At 42.1% G+C, this 20,463-nt stretch overlaps 1 protein-coding gene across 1 annotated transcript in view; it reads right to left on the reverse strand.

Moving 5' to 3' along the window:
- Positions 1 to 20,463, reverse strand: part of usp32 (ubiquitin specific peptidase 32) — a 215,450-nt gene that overhangs the window by 41,821 nt on the left and 153,166 nt on the right. Inside the window, exons 17-21 of the mRNA XM_034169021.1 lie at positions 12,713 to 12,867; positions 12,000 to 12,081; positions 11,853 to 11,927; positions 524 to 662; positions 222 to 327 (exon numbers count right to left, since the gene is read on the reverse strand). Coding sequence (XP_034024912.1) covers positions 222 to 327; positions 524 to 662; positions 11,853 to 11,927; positions 12,000 to 12,081; positions 12,713 to 12,867 — 557 coding nt within the window. The remainder of the gene's footprint in view (positions 1 to 221; positions 328 to 523; positions 663 to 11,852; positions 11,928 to 11,999; positions 12,082 to 12,712; positions 12,868 to 20,463) is intronic.

Consider the following 20,463-nt stretch of genomic DNA (forward strand, 5'->3'; position numbering starts at 1 on the left):
CTTTATGGTGCAGTGGAGCAAGCTGAATATACATTTACTCACTAAACACCATACTGGAAGGCTCTCTGTTTGTGGAAACTTAATGGGCAAATTTGCAAAGCCATGATCTCATGTATTATAGATCTGAGGTCACGAACCCTGCTGCCGGAGGTCACCTGCTGCAGCTGGTTAATTGCGGATGGCTCTTGACTGGCTGTGAAACATGAAACAGAGATGCTCACCCTGAGTTTGAGTGGAGCAACATTCTTCTGGGTTCCACTCCACAGCTCCATCACCAGGTCACCGTAGCACTTGGCCATGTGACCTCGCATTCCAATGGGGTTCGTTCTGTAAAAGCACCACAGGAAGATCACATGTTCAGGATGATTCATTTGAGATTCAGATTCTAAGGAGTTTTGTGCACACACACACACACACACACACACACACACACACACACACACACACACACACACACACACACACACACACACACACACACACACACACACACACACACACACACACACACACACACACACACCTGTTGAGCTCGTACAGGTGTTTCCCTGAGATGAAATAGTCCGTCAGAGGCTTGGTGTTGCTCACACACTGAATGCTAGAGTTCATGAAGCATGTGTTGCCAAGGTTACTGAGGCCAGTGGCTCCTTTCTCTGTTGGAACTAAGAAGCAGAACAAGAACTTACTGGGTGAATGCAAAGATCAACATGATTCACTCTGCTGCACATCCATCAAAAACAGTGACATCTGTCCATCAAGAGACACTCTGTGACATCATGACAGTCCTGACCAATCACAGATGTGGTATTTTGTTGCTTCATGGACTAAATAGTGTAACTCAAGCCACATGGGGTGTGCAGTCAGTACACTCTGAGCACCGGTCCCCAACCCAGATAAAAGAGGAGGGTTGTGTCAGGAAGGGCATCTGGTGTAGGACAAGCCAACACAACCATGAAGAGCACAAATTGAATTTCTTTACCGACTGGTCGAGGCCCGGGTTAAACAACGGCTGCCACCAGTGCCGTTGCGGGCTACTGCTGGGTGAAGAAGGAAAACGTATCCAGAGAAAGCGGGAGAAGAGGAAAATTAGATGGGTGGAAGTGAGTGGGGACTGTGAATGTTGGCAGTCTGACTGGTAAAGAGAGAGAGAGCTGGCTGATATGATGGAGAGGAGAAAGGTAGACATATTGGCAGTGGAAACCTCATGTTTGGTCCCTTAGAACCCCAACACAATGACTACAGACCTGTGGCCCTGACATCACACATTATGAAGTCACTGCACAGGCTCATCCTGAGGCTCCTCCACACAGTCACTGAATCATCACTGGACCTCCTGCAGCTTGTGTACCAGCCCAACAGGGGAGTGGAGGATGCCACCTTCTTCTTGCTGCACAGAGCTCACTCTCACCTGGAGGAGGCAGGCAGCACTGTCAGAGTCATGTTCTTTAACATCTCCAGCGCCTTCAACATCATCCAGCCTGACTTCCTCAGTGATGAGATACAGGACATGAAGGTGGAGACTCCACTGTTGGCCTGGATCACCAACTGCATCACAGGCCGCCCACAGTATGTGAGGCTTCTGGACATTACAATCGACACCATCAGGAGCAGCACGGGGCACCACAGGGGACGGTCCTGTCTCCCTTCCTGTTCACACTCTACACCTCAGACTTCAGGTTCTGGTCACAGTCGTGTCACCTGCAGAAGTTTTTAGACGACTCTGCTATTGTGGGCAGTGACCAGGAGGCTGAGTACAGGAGTGTGGTGGACAGGTTTGTGGAGTGGTGTGGACTCAACCACCTGCAGCTCAACGTATCTAAAACGAAGAAGCTGGTGGTGGACTTGAGAAGACCAAAGACCCATCCGAACCCAGTTAAGAACAGTGGAACTGATGTGGACATTGTGGACTACTACACGTGCCTGGGTGTCCACATAGACAACAAACTGGAGTGGTGTCAGAAAGGTCAGAGCCAACTGTACTTCTTCAGGAGGCTCAGATCTTTCAATGTCTGTAGAAATATGTTGCAGATGTTTTATCACTCAGTGGTCTCCAGCGTCATCTTCTACACTGTAGTGTGCTGGGGCAGCAGGCTGACGACAACTAACATGAACAAACTCAACAAGCTCATCAGGAGAGCTGGCTCTGTCCTGGGGGTGGAACCGGAGTCTGTGGTGGAGGTGTCAGAGAGAAGATGCTGAGGAAGCTGCTCAGCATACATGACAACATCTCCACCCCCTGCATGCCACACTGACGTCCTGTCAGAGCACCTTCAGCCACAGACTGAGACCACCGAGGTGCACCACAGAACACCACAGGAGGTCCTTCCTACCTGTGGCAATCAGGCTGTATAACTCCTCCCCCTTCTGCAGGATGAATACATACTGAACAGTTATTCAGTTACTCAGAGCTATGTGCAACACTGTCAAACATCTTGTGCAAATGTCTTTCAGTCACTTTGCATAAACATGTAGTCATTGTTCTCACTGTAGCCCAAAAAAAAAAAAAAAAAAAAACAACAACAAAAAAGCAATGTTTACTGTATTGGCACTCTGGCAAAACAATTTCCTTTGGGATAAATAAAGTTCTTTTTTTTATTTATATTTTATTCAGCCTTAAAACAAGAGCACTGTAGCTTCGAACCAGGTTGTACAGAAACATCATTCAAAGTCTTTATATATCCAAGAGTCCACTTAATGTCACATTAAAGTCCACTCAAAGCAGAAGGGGGGGGAAGAAAAAAAAAAAATAGAAATGTCCCTGACGTGCAGTAAAGTCCTTTACAAAATCTGATCTGTATTGTCTAATGTATTGTAGCCATCCCTTCATATGATTGAATTTGTTTACCTCTGGTCTAACAGATGCGGTCACTTTCTCCATAATGTATATATATTCAACATGACATCAACCATTCCTCCAGCTTGGGGACCAGATCTGTTCACCATCTTCTGCTGATTGCCTTTTTGCTAGCCAAGAGCATGATTCTCATAATTTATTATCATCTTTTCTTAAGTTCAACATTTCAATTTTACCCAAATACACAATTTCAAACCTTATTGGAATTTTAATATGTAGTACATCTATAACTTTTTTAATTTCAGTCCAGTATTGAATTAAGGGGCAACCCCAGAACATGTGGAAGTGATCTGCTTTATCCTCACCACATAACCTCAACATTTAATACAGCATACTTCCTTTGCGCAGAAGTAATGAAAAAAACTTTTTTTTTTATTTTACACCCATATTATCTCCAAAACAAGGAACTAGTTTTCCAATGATATATCATTTGTTCCCAGTCCCCTTCCAAAATTTCAAGGTTTGTTTCCCTCGCCCACCTTTCCTTCACATATACTGTGGCATCCCCTTTTAACTCTTCTAAAGCTATATATAGTTTTGAAATAACTTTACTACTTAACTCTGATTTATAAGAAGCCAGGGCAATTTTAAGTATATTCAATTCAGAAATATTAACATTCCCATTTTTATTTTTGCTGTATATAATGCCTTAGCTGTAGGTATCCTGATTGCTGAAACAAAAACAACTTTTACTTGCTGAAAACGCATCACTTCATCTCTTTTAATTAATCTCCCAAGACATTTTTGGACCATTTTCCCACATTTTAAATGTGCCATCCACTGCATTTGGTGCAAAATCAGTATCATATGCGATCCATCTCAATAGCCTGCATTTTTCTATCAGTTGTACTTTTCAGGATTTCGGACCACAACCTCAGACACCCACAGCCAAGGATTCACATTTTGTCCCCAGATTTTCTGTAATTGCAGATCCCACAAAAAAAAAAAAAAAAAGCTTGGACTGGTGGTACAGTTTTCCCCTCAATGTCTTTCCATTTTGCAACATATTCTGGATCACATAAACCTAGAAGGACCTTCAACTGAGCAGCTTGGTAATAGCGCTTAAGGCAAGGTAAAGCTAGACCGCCCTTTTTTTGGCAATTGAGGAGTTCTATATTTAAACAGTGGTCTAGCACCCTGCTCTATGTAAGTAGATATTAATTTGTCCCATTCTCTAAAATCCTTCTCTGTTAACTCAATGGGAAGGTTTTGAAATATATACAGCAAGCGTGGCACTATATTCATCTTAATCACCTCCACTCTTGATACCAAGCTTAAAAAAGGATAAAATTCCATTTTGATAAATCAGCTTTTATAATTGATATTACCTTATAATTTGACGCTTTCAGGTTTCCAAAGTCTTTTGTTAGGTGACTGCCCAAGTACTTCATTGATTGTTGCTCCCAATTAATCGAACAGTTTTGTTTTATAAATTGGTTTAGTTCAAAATTAAAAGATAAAGATTGGGGTTTTTTGAACATTAATTTTGCATCCCGACAGGCTACCAAACTCTGTCAAGGATGTCATCAGGACAGGTAATGATGAGTTTGGGTTCTCCAGATAAATCAAGACATCGTCTGCAAACAGCGCTATTTTCTGTTCTTGTTCCGACATGGTTATACCCTTAATATTCACACACTGTTTTATCCATTGGCTAAGGGGTTCCAGAAAGATGGCAAATAATAATGGGCTGATCGAGCAGCCTTGACGACACCCCCTCTCGAGCTTGATTGCCTTTGACAGACTACCACTGAGCTTGATCCTTGCTATTGGATCCATATATAGAGATCGCACAGTCCTAATACATCCATCATGAAAGTTAAACTTTTTTCATTACTCTAAACAAAAATTCCCACTTTACGGAATTGAATGCTTTTTCTGCATCCATTCCCAAGATGACAGCCTCCAAGTTTTTTTCTTTAACATGTTGCATAATCAGTAGAATACGTCAGATACTGTCATGTGTCTGTCTTTGTTTCATAAATCCAGTCTGATCTAAACTTTTGATCTCTGGCAATATTTTCTCCATTCTTCGAGCTAAAATTGCAGTAAAAATTTTATGATCCACATTAAGTACGCTAATGGGTCTGTAGAGCAATTTGTTCCATCTTTACCCTCTTTCGCAATAAACAAAATTATTGCTTCCCTCCAAGAATCTGGAATTTTCCCAGCCTGTCAAATCCAACTGAAATTTTTTGTAGTAATGGAATTAGAGTTTTTCTATATATACTTTATACCATTCAGAGCCATAGCCATTGGCACCAGGACTTGTATTAGTTTTGAGTCTGGAAATGGCAGAATTTATTTCTTCCCCTGTTATTTCAGCCATTGACTTTTGATTCTGCTCCTCTGTTATTTTTGGTAGATGTAACTCATCTAAATACTTTTCTATTTGGGATTCATTGTCATTTTTTGTTTGGGCGTACAACTTAGCATAGTAGTATTCAAAACATCTACGTATATCTTCTGTTTTGTATACCTCTTGTTTTGTTTGGGGGTCTTTCATCTAATAAATTTGTCTTAATGTTTATTGCTTTTTAAGTTTATATGCCAATAATTGTGCGGATTTACTCCCCGCCTCATAATATCTTTGTTTGGTGTAAATCCTCTGGATTTCTTGGGATAAAATATCATTAACTTTTGCCCGTATTGTTTTAATCTCATCAATAATCTTACTATCAACCTTGTTTTTATTTTCGTTCTAAGTAAAACAAGTAAGTTTCACAATACACGGTGTATTGTGAAACTTGTTTTTATTTTCCTTCTCCCTCAATCCAAATCTGTTTGTAATGACTTCAGTGTTGCTTGTCTCATCTTTTTTAAGTGAACGAATTTTGCTATCAACTTCCCTCTCAATACCACCTTACATGCATCCCATAATACAGATGGAGACACCTCGCCATTATCATTTTCTTGAATATATTCACAAATATCCCTCTCAATTTCCTCCTTCATCTGACCATTGAGAAGACTTGAATTTAGTCACCATAATGTTTTTTTTTTCAGTCCCCATGTACATTTTTAAATATATTGGACAGTGATCAGACAGATCCATAAGCCCCATATCACATAATTTTACTCTATAACAATCTTTTGTGTGTATTAGAAAATAATCAATCTGTGAATACAGAGCAAGAGAGGCCAAGTAATAGGTGTAATCTTTTTTCAGTGGGTTAAGTTCCCTCCATATGTCCAAAATCCCATGTTCTGATAGTAATTTAGAAATTCTTTTACCAATAGTAGTGTTTTGTTGGGCTTTCCCCGAGGAATCTAACTGTGGATTAAGTCTCTGATTAAGGTCGCCTCCCCCAATCAATACCCCTTCACTCTCAGTTATCACCAAATCAAAGAGGTGCTTTAAAAAAAAAAAATCTCCAATATGAAACTTGGGGGGGTGGGTGCGCATAAATGTTGAGGAATGCAACCAAAACTCCTTCTGGGCTCTCAATGACTATGATATACCAACCTTCCCCATCTTTTATGGTATTAAGTATTTCAAAACTCATTCTCTTACATATTAATATACAAATGCCTCTCCTATGCCCCAACTGATGCGAAGATGAAAAAATCTGATTATAACCATTTCTCTTAAGTTTTTCATGCTCTTTATCAGTCATATGGGTCTCCTGTAAATATAGTACCTCCACACCCTCTTTCTTCATCTTGCTCAAAACTGTACTCCTCTTGATTGGACTGAGGAGCCCGTTTAGATTATAGGAGTCTACTTTAATCTGATTACTCTGTAGTACGATTTTGTACAGCTGAAAACAATTTTCATGATTCTTTCCACCCATTGTGCTACTTAACACAAACTTCTAGAACAATTATAACAAAAAATTAATTTTGAATAACATATGTAGGACTTCCAAACCTGAGGTCCAAGAAAGAACCTTTCTGGGGCAAGTTACCAGCTCTGAGGGATAACCCCTAGTCCCATCTGGTAGGGGGCCCTTTTGGCCATGTTCATTCTTCAAAAGTTCTCGTTTTCCCTTTCAAAGAAAAAAGCACCCCTGAATGACACTTTAAATAAAAAGAAGGTGGCTCACTTGTCCATATTCTAAACTTAAGCACGATGTTAAAGTATCTTCAACATCATCTCGCTATAACCCCATTGTATCTTACTGATTAAATGTTCCTGTTGGTCCATTGGCTCACCGGCCTTACGCTTCTGTAGTTAAAGGCCTGCAGTTTCTCCTTGTATCACAAAGACGTTGCCTGGTCCGGCTTGTCTCCTTGCCGAGCAGAGCGCCACAAACGGTAGAATCTCTCCAGGGGGGTCCTCTGCTGGCTTCACGATGTGAACTTGAAATCCTCTTGCCGTCATATCCTTAGTTGCTTCTGCTGCCATGTTGTACACACGAGTCCCTTCTTCATAGAAAATGAAGCTTTGCAGGAAAGGATGTCTGGAATCTGATTTTCTTCTCTTTCAGCACTCTTTTCGCTCCGGCGTATTCTTTTCTCCTCTTCATCACCTCAGGCGCATAATCATGGTCCACGTAAACCCGTTGCTCCTCGTACATAAAGCCCCTCTTCTCCCACTTCTTTATAATTTCTTCTTTGCATTTGTAACTTGACAGTTTCACAACAATCGATCGTGGTGGGGCATCTGTGGGGGGACGTGGTCCGAGCACTCTGTGTGCTCTCAACGCGGAGTGCAAAAGTCTTTCCCACAGTTTCCACGAAATCTCCCAGTGACTCCACGCTTTCCTCAGGCCGTTCTCGGATGTTGTGAAGGTGCATATTTTCACGTCGCCCACGTCCATCTTGGTCCACCAATCGCTCCTCCAGCCTTTTCTGAAGCTTGATAAGCTCACATCGCCTCCTCTATGCCCTTGACTCAATCTTCAGCCCCCCGATACATCACTCTGTTTCGTCAACCTGCTATTAGCCGTTTTTAGTTCTGCCTGTATATCGTTCAGGTTTTCCACTGTTTCCAGGTGGAATTCCCTTATTTCTCGTAGAACTGTCTCCAAGTCAGAGACCTGTTCACTGGCCGCTCTCCCTACGCATCCACCTCTGTTAGCTCTGATGCTAGCTTAGCCCGTTCCGTGGTTTCGTCTGTAACTAACTCAGAGGCACAAGTAGCTCTTTTTGGCTTGCCTCTTGTCATCGTAAAGGCCCCCGTACTGCATTGGTATTTTACGCTTACAGCTCAAATTGCACCTCTCAGGGCCTGTTACCACTAAAAGTCGGGGGAGCGATGTTTTTAGGCTACTGCCATTCTCAAGTTCCGACCGGAAGTCCGAATAAAGTTCTTTCTTATTCTTATTGTGTGTGCAAGAGACCAAGTGGAAGTGAATTAAAAGCAGGAGCATAGGAGGTGGGTTCAAGTTGTTGTATCATGGTGAGGACAGGAAGAGAAATGGTTCTGGCATCATTTTAAAGGAAGAGTATATGAAGTTGGAAATTGCTGGGGTGATGATGAATATCATCAGTATGTATGCCCCAGGTAGGTTGGGACATGAAGGAGAAAGAAGATTTCTGGAGTGAGTTAGATGAGGTGGTGGAGAGTGAACACAAGCACGGAAGAGTGGTGATAGGAGCGGACTTAAATGGGCAAGTGATGAGGAAGTAATGGGTAGATATAGTATCAAAGATAGGAATGTGGAAGGACAGATGGTAGGATGAAAATGGCGGGTTTATTTGTCTGTCTGTTAGCAGGATTACATCAAATCTACTGCACGGATTTAGACAAACCTTTTACCACAGATATTAGGTCATGGAAGACTCCATTAAATTTTGGAGTTGATTGGGATGAAGATCTCGATTCTGGATCATTTCTTAAATTTTCACCATTTCATCATGTCAGCTTGGGACTCCGGCAAGGGCCGTTGCATTCCTCCCCTGTCCTCTCCTCCTTTCTGTTCTCTATCTCTGCTCCGACCTTCAAAGTCCCAGCTTCAGCAGACTGTGAAGATTTCAAATTAAGATTCGGATCAACTATGAAACTGATCAGCTGGTCTCTCAACACTATTGACAACATTTTTCGACAAGGAAATCAGGGCTGGAGAGCGTGCCCTGATGGAATCTACCCAGCGGGCTACATGCTCGACGCCTGTGAGAAATGGAGTGTGACATGCTTGGTGCCACTCTGTGTGGAAGACGCTGAGGATTTATTTCTATTCGCTTTTATGGTGGGAGGTTTGGCACTGATTGGTCTGTGCGCTGCCCTGACCCACAGGCTCCAGAAGGTCAACTGTCCTGCTCTTCCCCCAGAAGGATCAACAGCCTTGGTGAAGGAATTTAGCTCCCCCTTCTTATCTATCTAGACACCCCCCCCCCCGAGCCTGCTGTTGCCTAGCAACATCAGACTTTATGCACACACGGACAGAAACTTAACTCATCTGCAAACGACGCACAACGCACCCCCCCCCCCCCCCCCCCCGCGCCACACACACACACACACACACACACACACACACACACACACACACACACACACACACAGACCGTGACTCTCCACTCCCCTCAGCCTGGCTTCCTCCACGCCACCTCGAAGGCAGTGCGGTTTTTACTGCTGCAGCCTTCAACACCCCAAGCTGGGCGGTGAGGGCCCCTCCTGCTGCAACCTTCACCCACTTTGCCTCAATACGGATGACGGACTGCTTCAAGTTTAGTGCACATAAACAATGTCAAATGTATATGTGTTGTCTTTCATTCTGATGTGTGCCATTATTACGGTAAACTAGTAATTTTGTTGTTGCACTCGTGCAAAGACAATGACAATAAAGCTCATCTCATCTCATTTCGAGGATCATCTCAAATCTGCTTGATGGATCATGACAAAATGTAAATCACATGTGGCTGTTGTACAAAGGAAGAGCCTGTTAGTGCTGGATGTTGGGATCCAGATCAATATGCAGGTTCTGCAACAGAAAACAATCTATATTTTTCTGGAAAACTATAGATTGTTGAATTTTGAAAATATTCAAAAAATGGCTAGTATCCAATTAGTGCACAGAATGATTCATAACTCTGTTCCTGCTCCTCGGCAGAACTTTGTCCAGTTAACATCTCAAGTGACAAACAGACGCACACGCTCCACCACCAGGGGGCAGTGTACTGTTCCAAAACGCAAAACAACTTTTGCAGACAGCTTTTTCGTATAGAGCAATTAAAGAATGGAACAATCTTCCTACTGCACTAAAAAGTCAAACAAATTATTTTATTTTCACCAGTGAATTAAAAAAGTAGCTGTTGAATGGTCAGACCTGTCAGCACTGACTCCAAGTCTGTTTTTTTATTATCTGTGTAAGAAACTGTTCAATGTTATTTCCATGTTTTCTTACATACAATCTTTTTTGTTTTTAGATGTGTAATAGTTCAGCCTCTAGGGGGCATGGATTTTAAAGTAATTTAAGCTGTGTTGTAAATACTAGTAGAAATGAAATTGATTAGTATTGTATTGAGAGTGGTGAATTATTCTGTGGTAGATGAATGTATGTGATATGATCTGATTGTGACGGACTGTGATATGATCTGACTTTGCCTGTGAAAGTGAGTGATTGTGGCAGATCAATTTTTGAATATTGTGCAATTTCATTGTTAAATTATTTGACGTATCCAGGGACTGCAGATGGAAATTAGCCATTCTGGTGCAACTCATCTCTGTCTCACTGAGCTTAACGATGCTTTACATTGTCCCTTAAATAATCTAATAAACTAAACTAAAGATACAACATCACAATATAAAATCAAGATCAGGATGACACTAATTTGTTTCAACTTGTGATTTAATACAGATTGCAGCATCTTGATCAGTCGTTCTGGATTAGTATGCAGTTATTGCATTGTGCTGTGGAATCTGGATCCAGGTAAAGTCCAGATCACGATGTGAATCACATTTTATTTTGAGTCCTTGTCAGCCCTTGGAGGACGTCAGAAATCTCAGACTGCTCTTGTTACCTTTGCGCCTGTCTCACTCACACATCTTCAACCGCTTACTCCAATTAAAGGTCACGGGGGGCTGGAGCCTATCCCAGCAGTCATAGAGCGTGAGGCGGGTTCACCCTGGACAGCACGCCAGTCTGTCTCAGGGACACATACAGACAAACAAACACATTCACACCTACGGACAATTTAAAGTTTCCAGTCCATCTAACCTGCATGTCTTTGGATGTGGGAGGAAGCCGGCGCACCTGGAGGAAACTCACACAGACACGAGGAGAACATGCAAACTCCACACAGACGGACACAGGTTGTGTCCGTCTGTGGTCCCATTTATATTCACCTTTGCGCCTGTGGTCCTATTCACCTTTGCGCCTGTGGTCCTCTTCACCTTTACGTCTGTGGTCCTATTCACCTTTGTGCCTGTGGTCCTATTCACCTTTGTGCCTGTGGTCCTATTCACCTTTACGTCTGTGGTCCTATTCACCTTTACGTCTGTGGTCCTATTCACCTTTGTGCCTGTGGTCCTCTTCACCTTTGTGCCTGTGGTCCTCTTCACCTTTACGTCTGTGGTCCTCTTCACCTTTGAGCCTGTGGTCCTATTCACCTTTGTGCCTGTGGTCCTATTCACCTTTGTGCCTGTGGTCCTCTTCACCTTTACGTCTGTGGTCCTCTTCACCTTTACGTCTGTGGTCCTCTTCACCTTTGAGCCTGTGGTCCTATTCACCTTTGTGCCTGTGGTCCTATTCACCTTTGTGCCTGTGGTCCTATTCACCTTTGAGCCTGTGGTCCTATTCACCTTTGAGCCTGTGGTCCTATTCACCTTTGAGCCTGTGGTCCTCTTCACCTTTGAGCCTGTGGTCCTATTCACCTTTGTGCCTGTGGTCCTATTCACCTTTGTGCCTGTGGTCCTATTCACCTTTGTGCCTGTGGTCCTATTCACCTTTACGTCTGTGGTCCTATTCACCTTTACGTCTGTGGTCCTATTCACCTTTGAGCCTGTGGTCCTATTCACCTTTACGTCTGTGGTCCTATTCACCTTTGAGCCTGTGGTCCTATTCACCTTTACGTCTGTGGTCCTATTCACCTTTACGTCTGTGGTCCTATTTACCTTTGTGTCTGTCCATCTTGCTGCTGTTAGCAATGAAAGACATCTCCTCCGGCCAGCTCATGTCTTTGTTCCTGACTGAGGAGAAGAAAATGGTTTTGGGTCAACAGACTCTTTCTGTCTCCACTCAACATGGGGAAGGTTTCTTACCCTCAATAACGAGCTGCTGGTCATCCTGGATCTTTAGACTTTCCAGCATGTGGTCTTCATCATCCAGAAGAGTGAGGTAGTTCTGGAAAAAGAAGAAAACTTTTAAACGTTTGCACCTGACCAGGGATGTCCTGATTAAGGATTTTCTGATAAAGACATGAAACGTCTGTTCCATGTTCTCCAGGGGGCACACTGAAGACCTGAGCTGAGCTTCCTTCTGTTCTCCTATTAACATCCTTCTCTGCTCCACCATGAAGCTCTATAACTGGTGACACAAAAGACAAGTAGTTCCAATCACAACCACAGAAGCTTGTAACTCCTTCAGAGCCGTCTGGGCATCTTGGTGGCTTCAATCACTTGTCTTCTTCTTGCATGGTCACTCCAGTTTTAAGAACTGCCTCCTGCACACAGATTTACTATACAGTCCCAGACTGTTTGTGTTTCTATGAGAAGATCCAAAAGCCGCTTAGAGGGACCCAAAGAGCTCACAGGAGTTTTACGTTTCAAAAAGGGGGGATGAAAACTTCTGAACAGATATAATTTTCATTACTGCAATACAAACTTCTTTTCATTTGTTCAAGCTGAATGCACAAAAACATGTTTATTTAAAAACCCTGTTTTGTTTTTTCTTTGTGCCGTTTCAAACTTGGCAGACAGAAAGGTCGTGCAGGACAGAAGTGGAGCCTCAGAGTCCTGCCCTGAGCTGACCTCACCTCACTGTTGTAGAGCCACAGTCTCATGTCCTCCTCCTTGATGCGGAGTCTCTGGGACAAGTAAAGGTGAATGTCTTTGATGGTGCCCATGCGACTGAAGCAGCCGGTGCACGCCAACACACGCTTCATAGGAGCACTGGGGGAGGGCACGTTACCTGTCAACACACACACACACACACACACACACACACACACACACACACACACACACACACACACACACACACACACACACACACACACACACACACACACACACACACACCACATATCAGCAAGTCTGCTGTTTAAAATATAGACAGAATAAATCTAAAGTCAAATTTGGTCACTGGATGTTTTGCACAGAGCACGTTTCATTTATTACGTCCACCAAGGATGTAATAAAATCATCGGGGTTTACTTATTTGTCTGTCTGTTAGCAGTATTACTGTCAAACCTACTTCACAGATTTGCACCAAAACTGCACCACAGACAGATATTGAAACATGGAAGAAGCCACTGAATTTTGGAGATGATCTGGACTGGTGGATGTCAGAAATCTCTGACTGCTCTTGTTTGTAGTGCATCCAGAAAGTATTCACAGTGCAGTATCCACATTTTGTTTTGTTACAGCCTTATTCCAAAATGGATACAATTTATTTATTTTTTCCTCAAGATTCTACACACAATATCCCATAATGACAATGTTTTTTTTTTTTCTTTTGCAAATTTATAATAAAAAAAAAAACAACAAACAAACCAAAAACTAAGAAATCACATGTCCATAAGTATTCACAGTCGTTGCCACAAAGCTCAAAATTGAGCTCACGTGCCTCCTGTTTCCACTGATCATCGCTGAGATGTTTCTACAGCTTAATTGGAGTCCACCTGGGGTAAAGTCAGTTGATTGGACATGATTAGGAAAGATACACACTTGTCTACATATAAGGTCCTACAGCTGACAGTCAGAGCACAAACCAAGCATGAAGTCAAAGGAATTGTCTGTAGACCTCAGAGACAGGATTGTCTCAAGGCACAAATCTGGGGAAGGGTACAGACACATTTCTGCTGCTTTCAGCACAGTGGTCTCCATCATCTGTAAATGGAAGAAAATTGGATCCACCAAGACTCTTCCTAGAGCTGGTTGCCCATCTAAACTGAGTGATCAGGGGAGAAGGACCTCAGTCAGAGGTGACCAAGAACCCAATGGTCACCGTGTCAGAGCTCCAGCATTCTTCTGTGGAGAGAGAACCTTCCAGAAGGACAATCATCTCTGCAGCAATCCACCAATCAGGCCTGTATGGTAGAGTGACCAGACGGAAATGGCAGCCCACCTGGAATGTGTCAAAAGGCACCTGAAGGACTCTCAGACCAGGAGAAACAAAATTCTTTGGTCTGATGAGACAAAGACTGAACACTTTGGTGTCATGTTTGGAGGAAACCAGACACCATCCCTACAGTGAAGCATGGTGGTGGCAGCATCATGCTGTGGGGATGTGTTTCAGCAGCAGGAACTGGGAGACTAGTCAGGATTGAGGGAAAGATGAATGCAGCAATGTACAGAGACATCCTGGATGAAAACCTGCACCAGAGCACTCTTGACCTCAGACTGGGATGAGGGTTCATCTTTCAGCAGGACAATGACCCTAAACACACAGCCAAGATATCAATGGAGTGGCTTCAGGAAAACTCTGTGAATATCCTTGAGTGGCCCAGCCAGAGCCCAGACCTGAATCCGACTGAACATCTCTGGAGAGATCTGAAAATGTCTGTGCACCGACGCTCCACATCCAACCTGATGGAGCTTGAGAGGTGCTGCAAAGAGGACTGAACCAAACTGCCTAAAGATAGGTGCACCAAGCTTGTGGTGTCAGATTCAAGAAGACTTCAAATCAAATCAAATCAATTTCATTTATATAGCGCCAAATCACAACAAACAGTTGCCCCAAGGCACTTCATATTGTAAGGCAAAGCCATACAATAATTACAGAAAAACCCTAATGGTCAAAACGACCCCCTGTGAGCAAGCACTTGGCGATAGTGTGTAGGAAAAACTCCCTTTTAACAGGAAGAAACCTCCAGCAGAACCAGGCTCAGGGAGGGGCAGTCTTCTGCTGGGACTGGTTGGAGCTGAGGGAGAGAACCAGGAAAAAGACATGCTGTGGAAGAGAGCAGAGATCAATCACTAATGATTAAATGCAGAGTGGTGCATACAGAGCAAAAAGAGAAAGAAACACTCAGTGCATCATGGGAACACCCCAGCAGTCTAAGTCTATAGCAGCATAACTAAGGGATGGTTCAGGGTCACCTGATCCAGCCCTAACTATAAGCTTTAGCAAAAAGGAAAGTTTTAAGCCTAATCTTAAAAGTAGAGAGGGTGTCTGTCTCCCTGATCTGAATTGGGAGCTGGTTCCACAGGAGAGGAGCCTGAAAGCTGAAGGCTCTGCCTCCCATTCTACTCTTACAAACCCTAGGAACTACAAGTAAGCCTGCAGTCTGAGAGCGAAGCGCTCTATTGGGGTGATATGGTACTATGAGGTCCCTAAGATAAGATGGGACCTGATTATTCAAAACCTTATAAGTAAGAAGAAGAATTTTAAATTCTATTCTAGAATTAACAGGAAGCCAATGAAGAGAGGCCAATATGGGTGAGATATGCTCTCTCCTTCTAGTCCCTGTTAGTACTCTAGCTGCAGCATTTTGAATTAACTGAAGGCTTTTCAGGGAACTTTTAGGACAACCTGATAATAATGAATTACAATAGTCCAGCCTAGAGGAAATAAATGCATGAATTAGTTTTTCAGCATCACTCTGAGACAAGACCTTTCTAATTTTAGAGATATTGCGCAAATGCAAAAAAGCAGTCCTACATATTTGTTTAATATGCGCTTTGAATGACATATCCTGATCAAAAATGACTCCAAGATTTCTCACAGTATTACTAGAGGTCAGGGTAATGCCATCCAGAGTAAGGATCTGGTTAGACACCATGTTTCTAAGATTTGTGGGGCCAAGTACAATAACTTCAGTTTTATCTGAGTTTAAAAGCAGGAAATTAGAGGTCATCCACGTCTTTATGTCTGTAAGACAATCCTGCAGTTTAGCTAATTGGTGTGTGTCCTCTGGCTTCGTGGATAGATAAAGCTGGGTATCAGCTGTGTAACAACGAAAATTTAAGCAATGCTGTCTAATAATACTGCCTAAGGGAAACATGTATAAAGTGAATAAAATTGGTCCTAGCACAGAACCTTGTGGAACGCCATAATTAACCTTAGTCTGTGAAGAAGATTCCCCATTTACATGAACAAATTGTAATCTATTAGATAAATATGATTCAAACCACCGCAGCTAAGTGCCTTTAATACCTATGGCATGCTCTAATCTCTGTAATAAAATTTTATGGTCAACAGTATCAAAAGCAGCACTGAGGTCTAACAGAACAAGCACAGAGATTAGTCCACTGTCTGAGGCCATAAGAAGATCATTTGTAACCGTCACTAATGCTATTTCTGTACTATGATGAATTCTAAAACCTGACTGAAACTCTTCAAATAGACCATTCCTCTGCAGATGATCAGTTAGCTGTTTTACAACTACCCTTTCAAGAATTTTTGAGAGAAAAGGAAGGTTGGAGATTGGCCTATAATTAGCTGTTTTTTTAAGTAATGGTTTAATTACTGCCACCTTAAAAGCCTGTGGTACATAGCCAACTAATAAAGACGAAGAAGTAACTAATGAAAATAACTCAGACAGAACAATCGGAGAGAAAGGGTCTAACCAAATACCGGCATCACTGAAAGCAGCCAAAGAGAACGATATGTCTTTGGGATGGTTATGAGTAATTTTTTCTCTAATAGTTAAAATTTTATTAGCAAAGAAAGTCATGAAGTCATTACTAGTTAAAGTTAAAGGAATACTCGGCTCAATAGAGCTCTGACTCTGTCAGCCTGGCTACAGTGCTGAAAAGAAACCTGGGGTTGTTCTTATTTTCTTCAATTAGTGATGAGTAGTAAGATGTCCTAGCTTTACGGAGGGCTTTTTTATAGAGCAACAGACTCTTTTTCCAGGCTAAGTGAAGCTCTTCTAAATTAGTGAGACGCCATTTCCTCTCCAACTTACGGGTTATCTGCTTTAAGCTGCGAGTTTGTGAGTTATACCACGGAGTCAGGCACTTCTGATTTAAAGCTCTCTTTTTCAGAGGAGCTACAGCATCCAAAGTTGTCCTCAATGAGGATATAAAACTATTGACGAGATTTCCATACCATAAGTCAGAACAAGATCTAAGGTATGATTAAAGTGGTGGGTGGACTCACTTACATTTTGAGCAAAACCAATCGAGTCTAACAATAGATTAAATGCAGTGTTGAGGCTGTCATTCTCAGCATCTGTGTGGATGTTAAAATCACCCACTATAATTATCTTATCTGAGCTAAGCACTAAGTCAGACAAAAGGTCCGAAAATTCACAGAGAAACTCACAGTAACGACCAGGAGGATGATAGATAACAACAAATAAAACTGGTTTTTGGGACTTCCAATTTGGATGGACAAGACTAAGAGTCAAGCTTTCAAATGAATTAAACCTCTGTCTGGGTTTTTGATTAATTAATAAGCTGGAGTGGAAGATTGCTGCTAATCCTATGTTGATCAATTATTATATCATTTACTAACAGGGACTTAGAAGAGAGAGATTTAATGTTTAATAGACCACATTTAACTGTTTTAGTCTGTGGTGCAGTTGAAGGTGCTATATTATTTTTTCTTTTTGAATTTTTATGCTTAAATAGATTTTTACTGGTTGTTGGTGGCCTGGGAGCAGGCACCGTCTCTACGGGGATGGGGTAATGAGGGGATGGCAGGGGGAGAGAAGCTGCAGAGAGGTGTGTAAGACTACAACTCTGCTTCCTGGTCCCAACCCTGGATAGTCACGGTTTGGAGGATTTAAGAAAATTGGCCAGATTTCTAGAAATGAGAGCTGCTCCATCCAAAGTGGGATGGATGCCGTCTCTCCTAACAAGACCAGGTTTTCCCCAGAAGCTTTGCCAATTATCTATTAAGCCCACATCATTTTTTGGACACCACTCAGACAGCCAGCAATTCAAGGAGAACATGCGGCTAAACATGTCACTCCCGGTCCGATTGGGGAGGGGCCCAGAGAAAACTACAGAGTCCGACATTGACTTGAGGCTGTAGTTGCTGCAAAAGATGCATCAACAAAGTATTGAGCAAAAGCTGTGAACACGTAGGTACATGTGATTATTTTAGTTTTCCATTTTTATTTTTAATAAATTTTCAAAAAGACAAAAAAAAAAAAACCTTTTTCCATGTTGTCATTATGGGGTGTTGTGTGTATAATATTGTGGGGAAAAAAATGAATTTACTCCATTTTGGAATAAGACTGCAGCATAACAAAATATGGAAAAAGTGAAGTGCTGTGAATAAAATCCTTGATGTTTATTTGTCTTTTAGCAGGATTACATCAAAACTACTGCACGGATTTAGACAAAAGTTTCACCAGCGACAGATATTAGGTCATGGAAGACTCCATTATATTTTGGAGTGGATCAGGATCAAGATCGTGATTGTGGATCATTTCTTAGATTTTCACCATTTGGAGGATCATCTCAAATCTGCTTGATTAATCTTGACAAAATGCAAATCACATGTGGCTGTTGTACAAAAGAAGAGTCTGTTAGTGTTGGATGTTGGGATACGGATCAATATGCAGGTTCTGCAGCTGACAGATACGACATCACGATGTAAAATCAAGATCAGGAAGACACTACTTTGTTTCAACTTGTGAATTAAATACAGATTGCAGCATCCTGATCAGTCGGACCGTTCTGGATCAGTATGCAGTTATTGCATTGTGTTGTGGAATCTGGATCCAGGTAAAGTCCAGGACACGATGTGAATCACATTTTATTTTGAGTCCTCATCAGCCCTTGGAGGACGTCAGAAATCTCAGACTGCTCTTGTTGTTTACGTGTCAGTTATTTGCACAGTGCACGTGTCAGTTATTATTAAGTCAGTTATTTACGTGTCAGTTATTTGCACAGTGCACGTGTCAGTTATTATTAAGTCAGTTATTTACGTGTCAGTTATTTGCACAGTGCACGTGTCAGTTATTCTTAAGTCAGTTATTTACGTGTCAGTTATTTGCACAGTGCACGTGTCAGTTATTCTTAAGTCAGTTATTTGCACAGTGCACTTGTCAGTTATTTGCACAGTGCACGTGTCAGTTATTCTTAAGTCAGTTATTTGCACAGTGCACGTGTCAGTTATTCTTAAGTCAGTTATTTACAGGTCAGTTATTTGCACAGTGCACGTGTCAGTTATTCTTAAGTCAGTTATTTACAGGTCAGTTATTTGCACAGTGCACGTGTCAGTTATTCTTAAGTCAGTTATTTACAGGTCAGTTATTTGCACAGTGCACGTGTCAGTTATTCTTAAGTCAGTTATTTACAGGTCAGTTATTTGCACAGTGCACGTGTCAGTTATTCTTAAGTCAGTTATTTACAGGTCAGTTATTTGCACAGTGCACGTGTCAGTTATTCTTAAGTCAGTTATTTACAGGTCAGTTATTTGCACAGTGCACGTGTCAGTTATTTACAGGTCAGTTATTTGCACGCAGTGAGAAAACTGCAGGCTGAAAACCTGCACGTGCAGTGAATGTGTATGTGAAAGTGTGTGAATGAGAGGATTAGCTGTAAGAAAGCAGCAAGAATCAGCACACGTTCACTGGTCAATCATCTTAGTCTACTTACATCAAATAACCAATCTGCATTAGTTTTGTTAAATCAATATTAAAAGTCATTGAAATGATTGATTGATTGATGTAATTGGTGTCCGATTTGGAATTCTTTTCTATCAGGACAGTCTTGCCGTTGCAGGAACTTGCGGTGGAGAGCTGTTTTCTCTTGTCAGGATGATGGTTTGTGGAATATTCCACCAGGGGATAATAACCAGAACGATGCTCACAGTCTGCTCTGACGGTTGTCGTCCAGATGTGGTGAGGATCAGATCCCCCTGAACAACTGTCCACCTTAGTCTTACTTCTTTTGTTGAACTGGTTTAAGAGCAAATAAATGTGTTCTGTACTTCTGGTCAGCTGGTGACAGACTGAATTCTTTAAATTATTTTACTTTGCCTTTGTGATGAAATATTTTATTGCATCTCACAGACATCAGAAGAAGTCAGGTCTCACCAAACGTCTAGTTGTATGCACAAACATTTACGCCATGGCTGACTTTACACCCTGACAGTGACAGTTTACATCACAGTTAACTTTACACCCTGACGACAACTGTTGACGTCACAGCTGACTTTACACCTTGATGACGACTGTTTACGTCATGGCTGACTTTACACCCCAACAGTGACAGTATATATCACAGTAAACTTTACACCCTGACGTTTCTGTGTAGGCTCTCAGTTGTCCAGGTGGTTTCCATAGTAGAGAAGCTTGAATCTTCGACTGGACTGGGTTGCTTGATGCGAGGACGTTTCGCTTCAAATCGCAGAAGCTTCCTCAGCTAAAATTCTTGCTCTGGAAGTCTGACTTCTGTCTTGACTCTTGTAGAGAAGAATAAAACAGAAGCCAACAAAAGCTGGAGTTTTAAACCTAACCAGACCCCTCCTACTGAGAGGCAGACTGCTATAGGCTAGTGACTAAACAATAGCTCTAATTAGCAACTACTGTGCTCTAGTTAGCACACCTAATGACAGGACAGCTGTCCCTCTGATGATGGGATGGATGCCTTTCTGATGGCT

This window comes from Thalassophryne amazonica, chromosome 4 (assembly GCF_902500255.1).
Source record: "Thalassophryne amazonica chromosome 4, fThaAma1.1, whole genome shotgun sequence".
NCBI lineage: Eukaryota > Metazoa > Chordata > Actinopteri > Batrachoidiformes > Batrachoididae > Thalassophryne > Thalassophryne amazonica.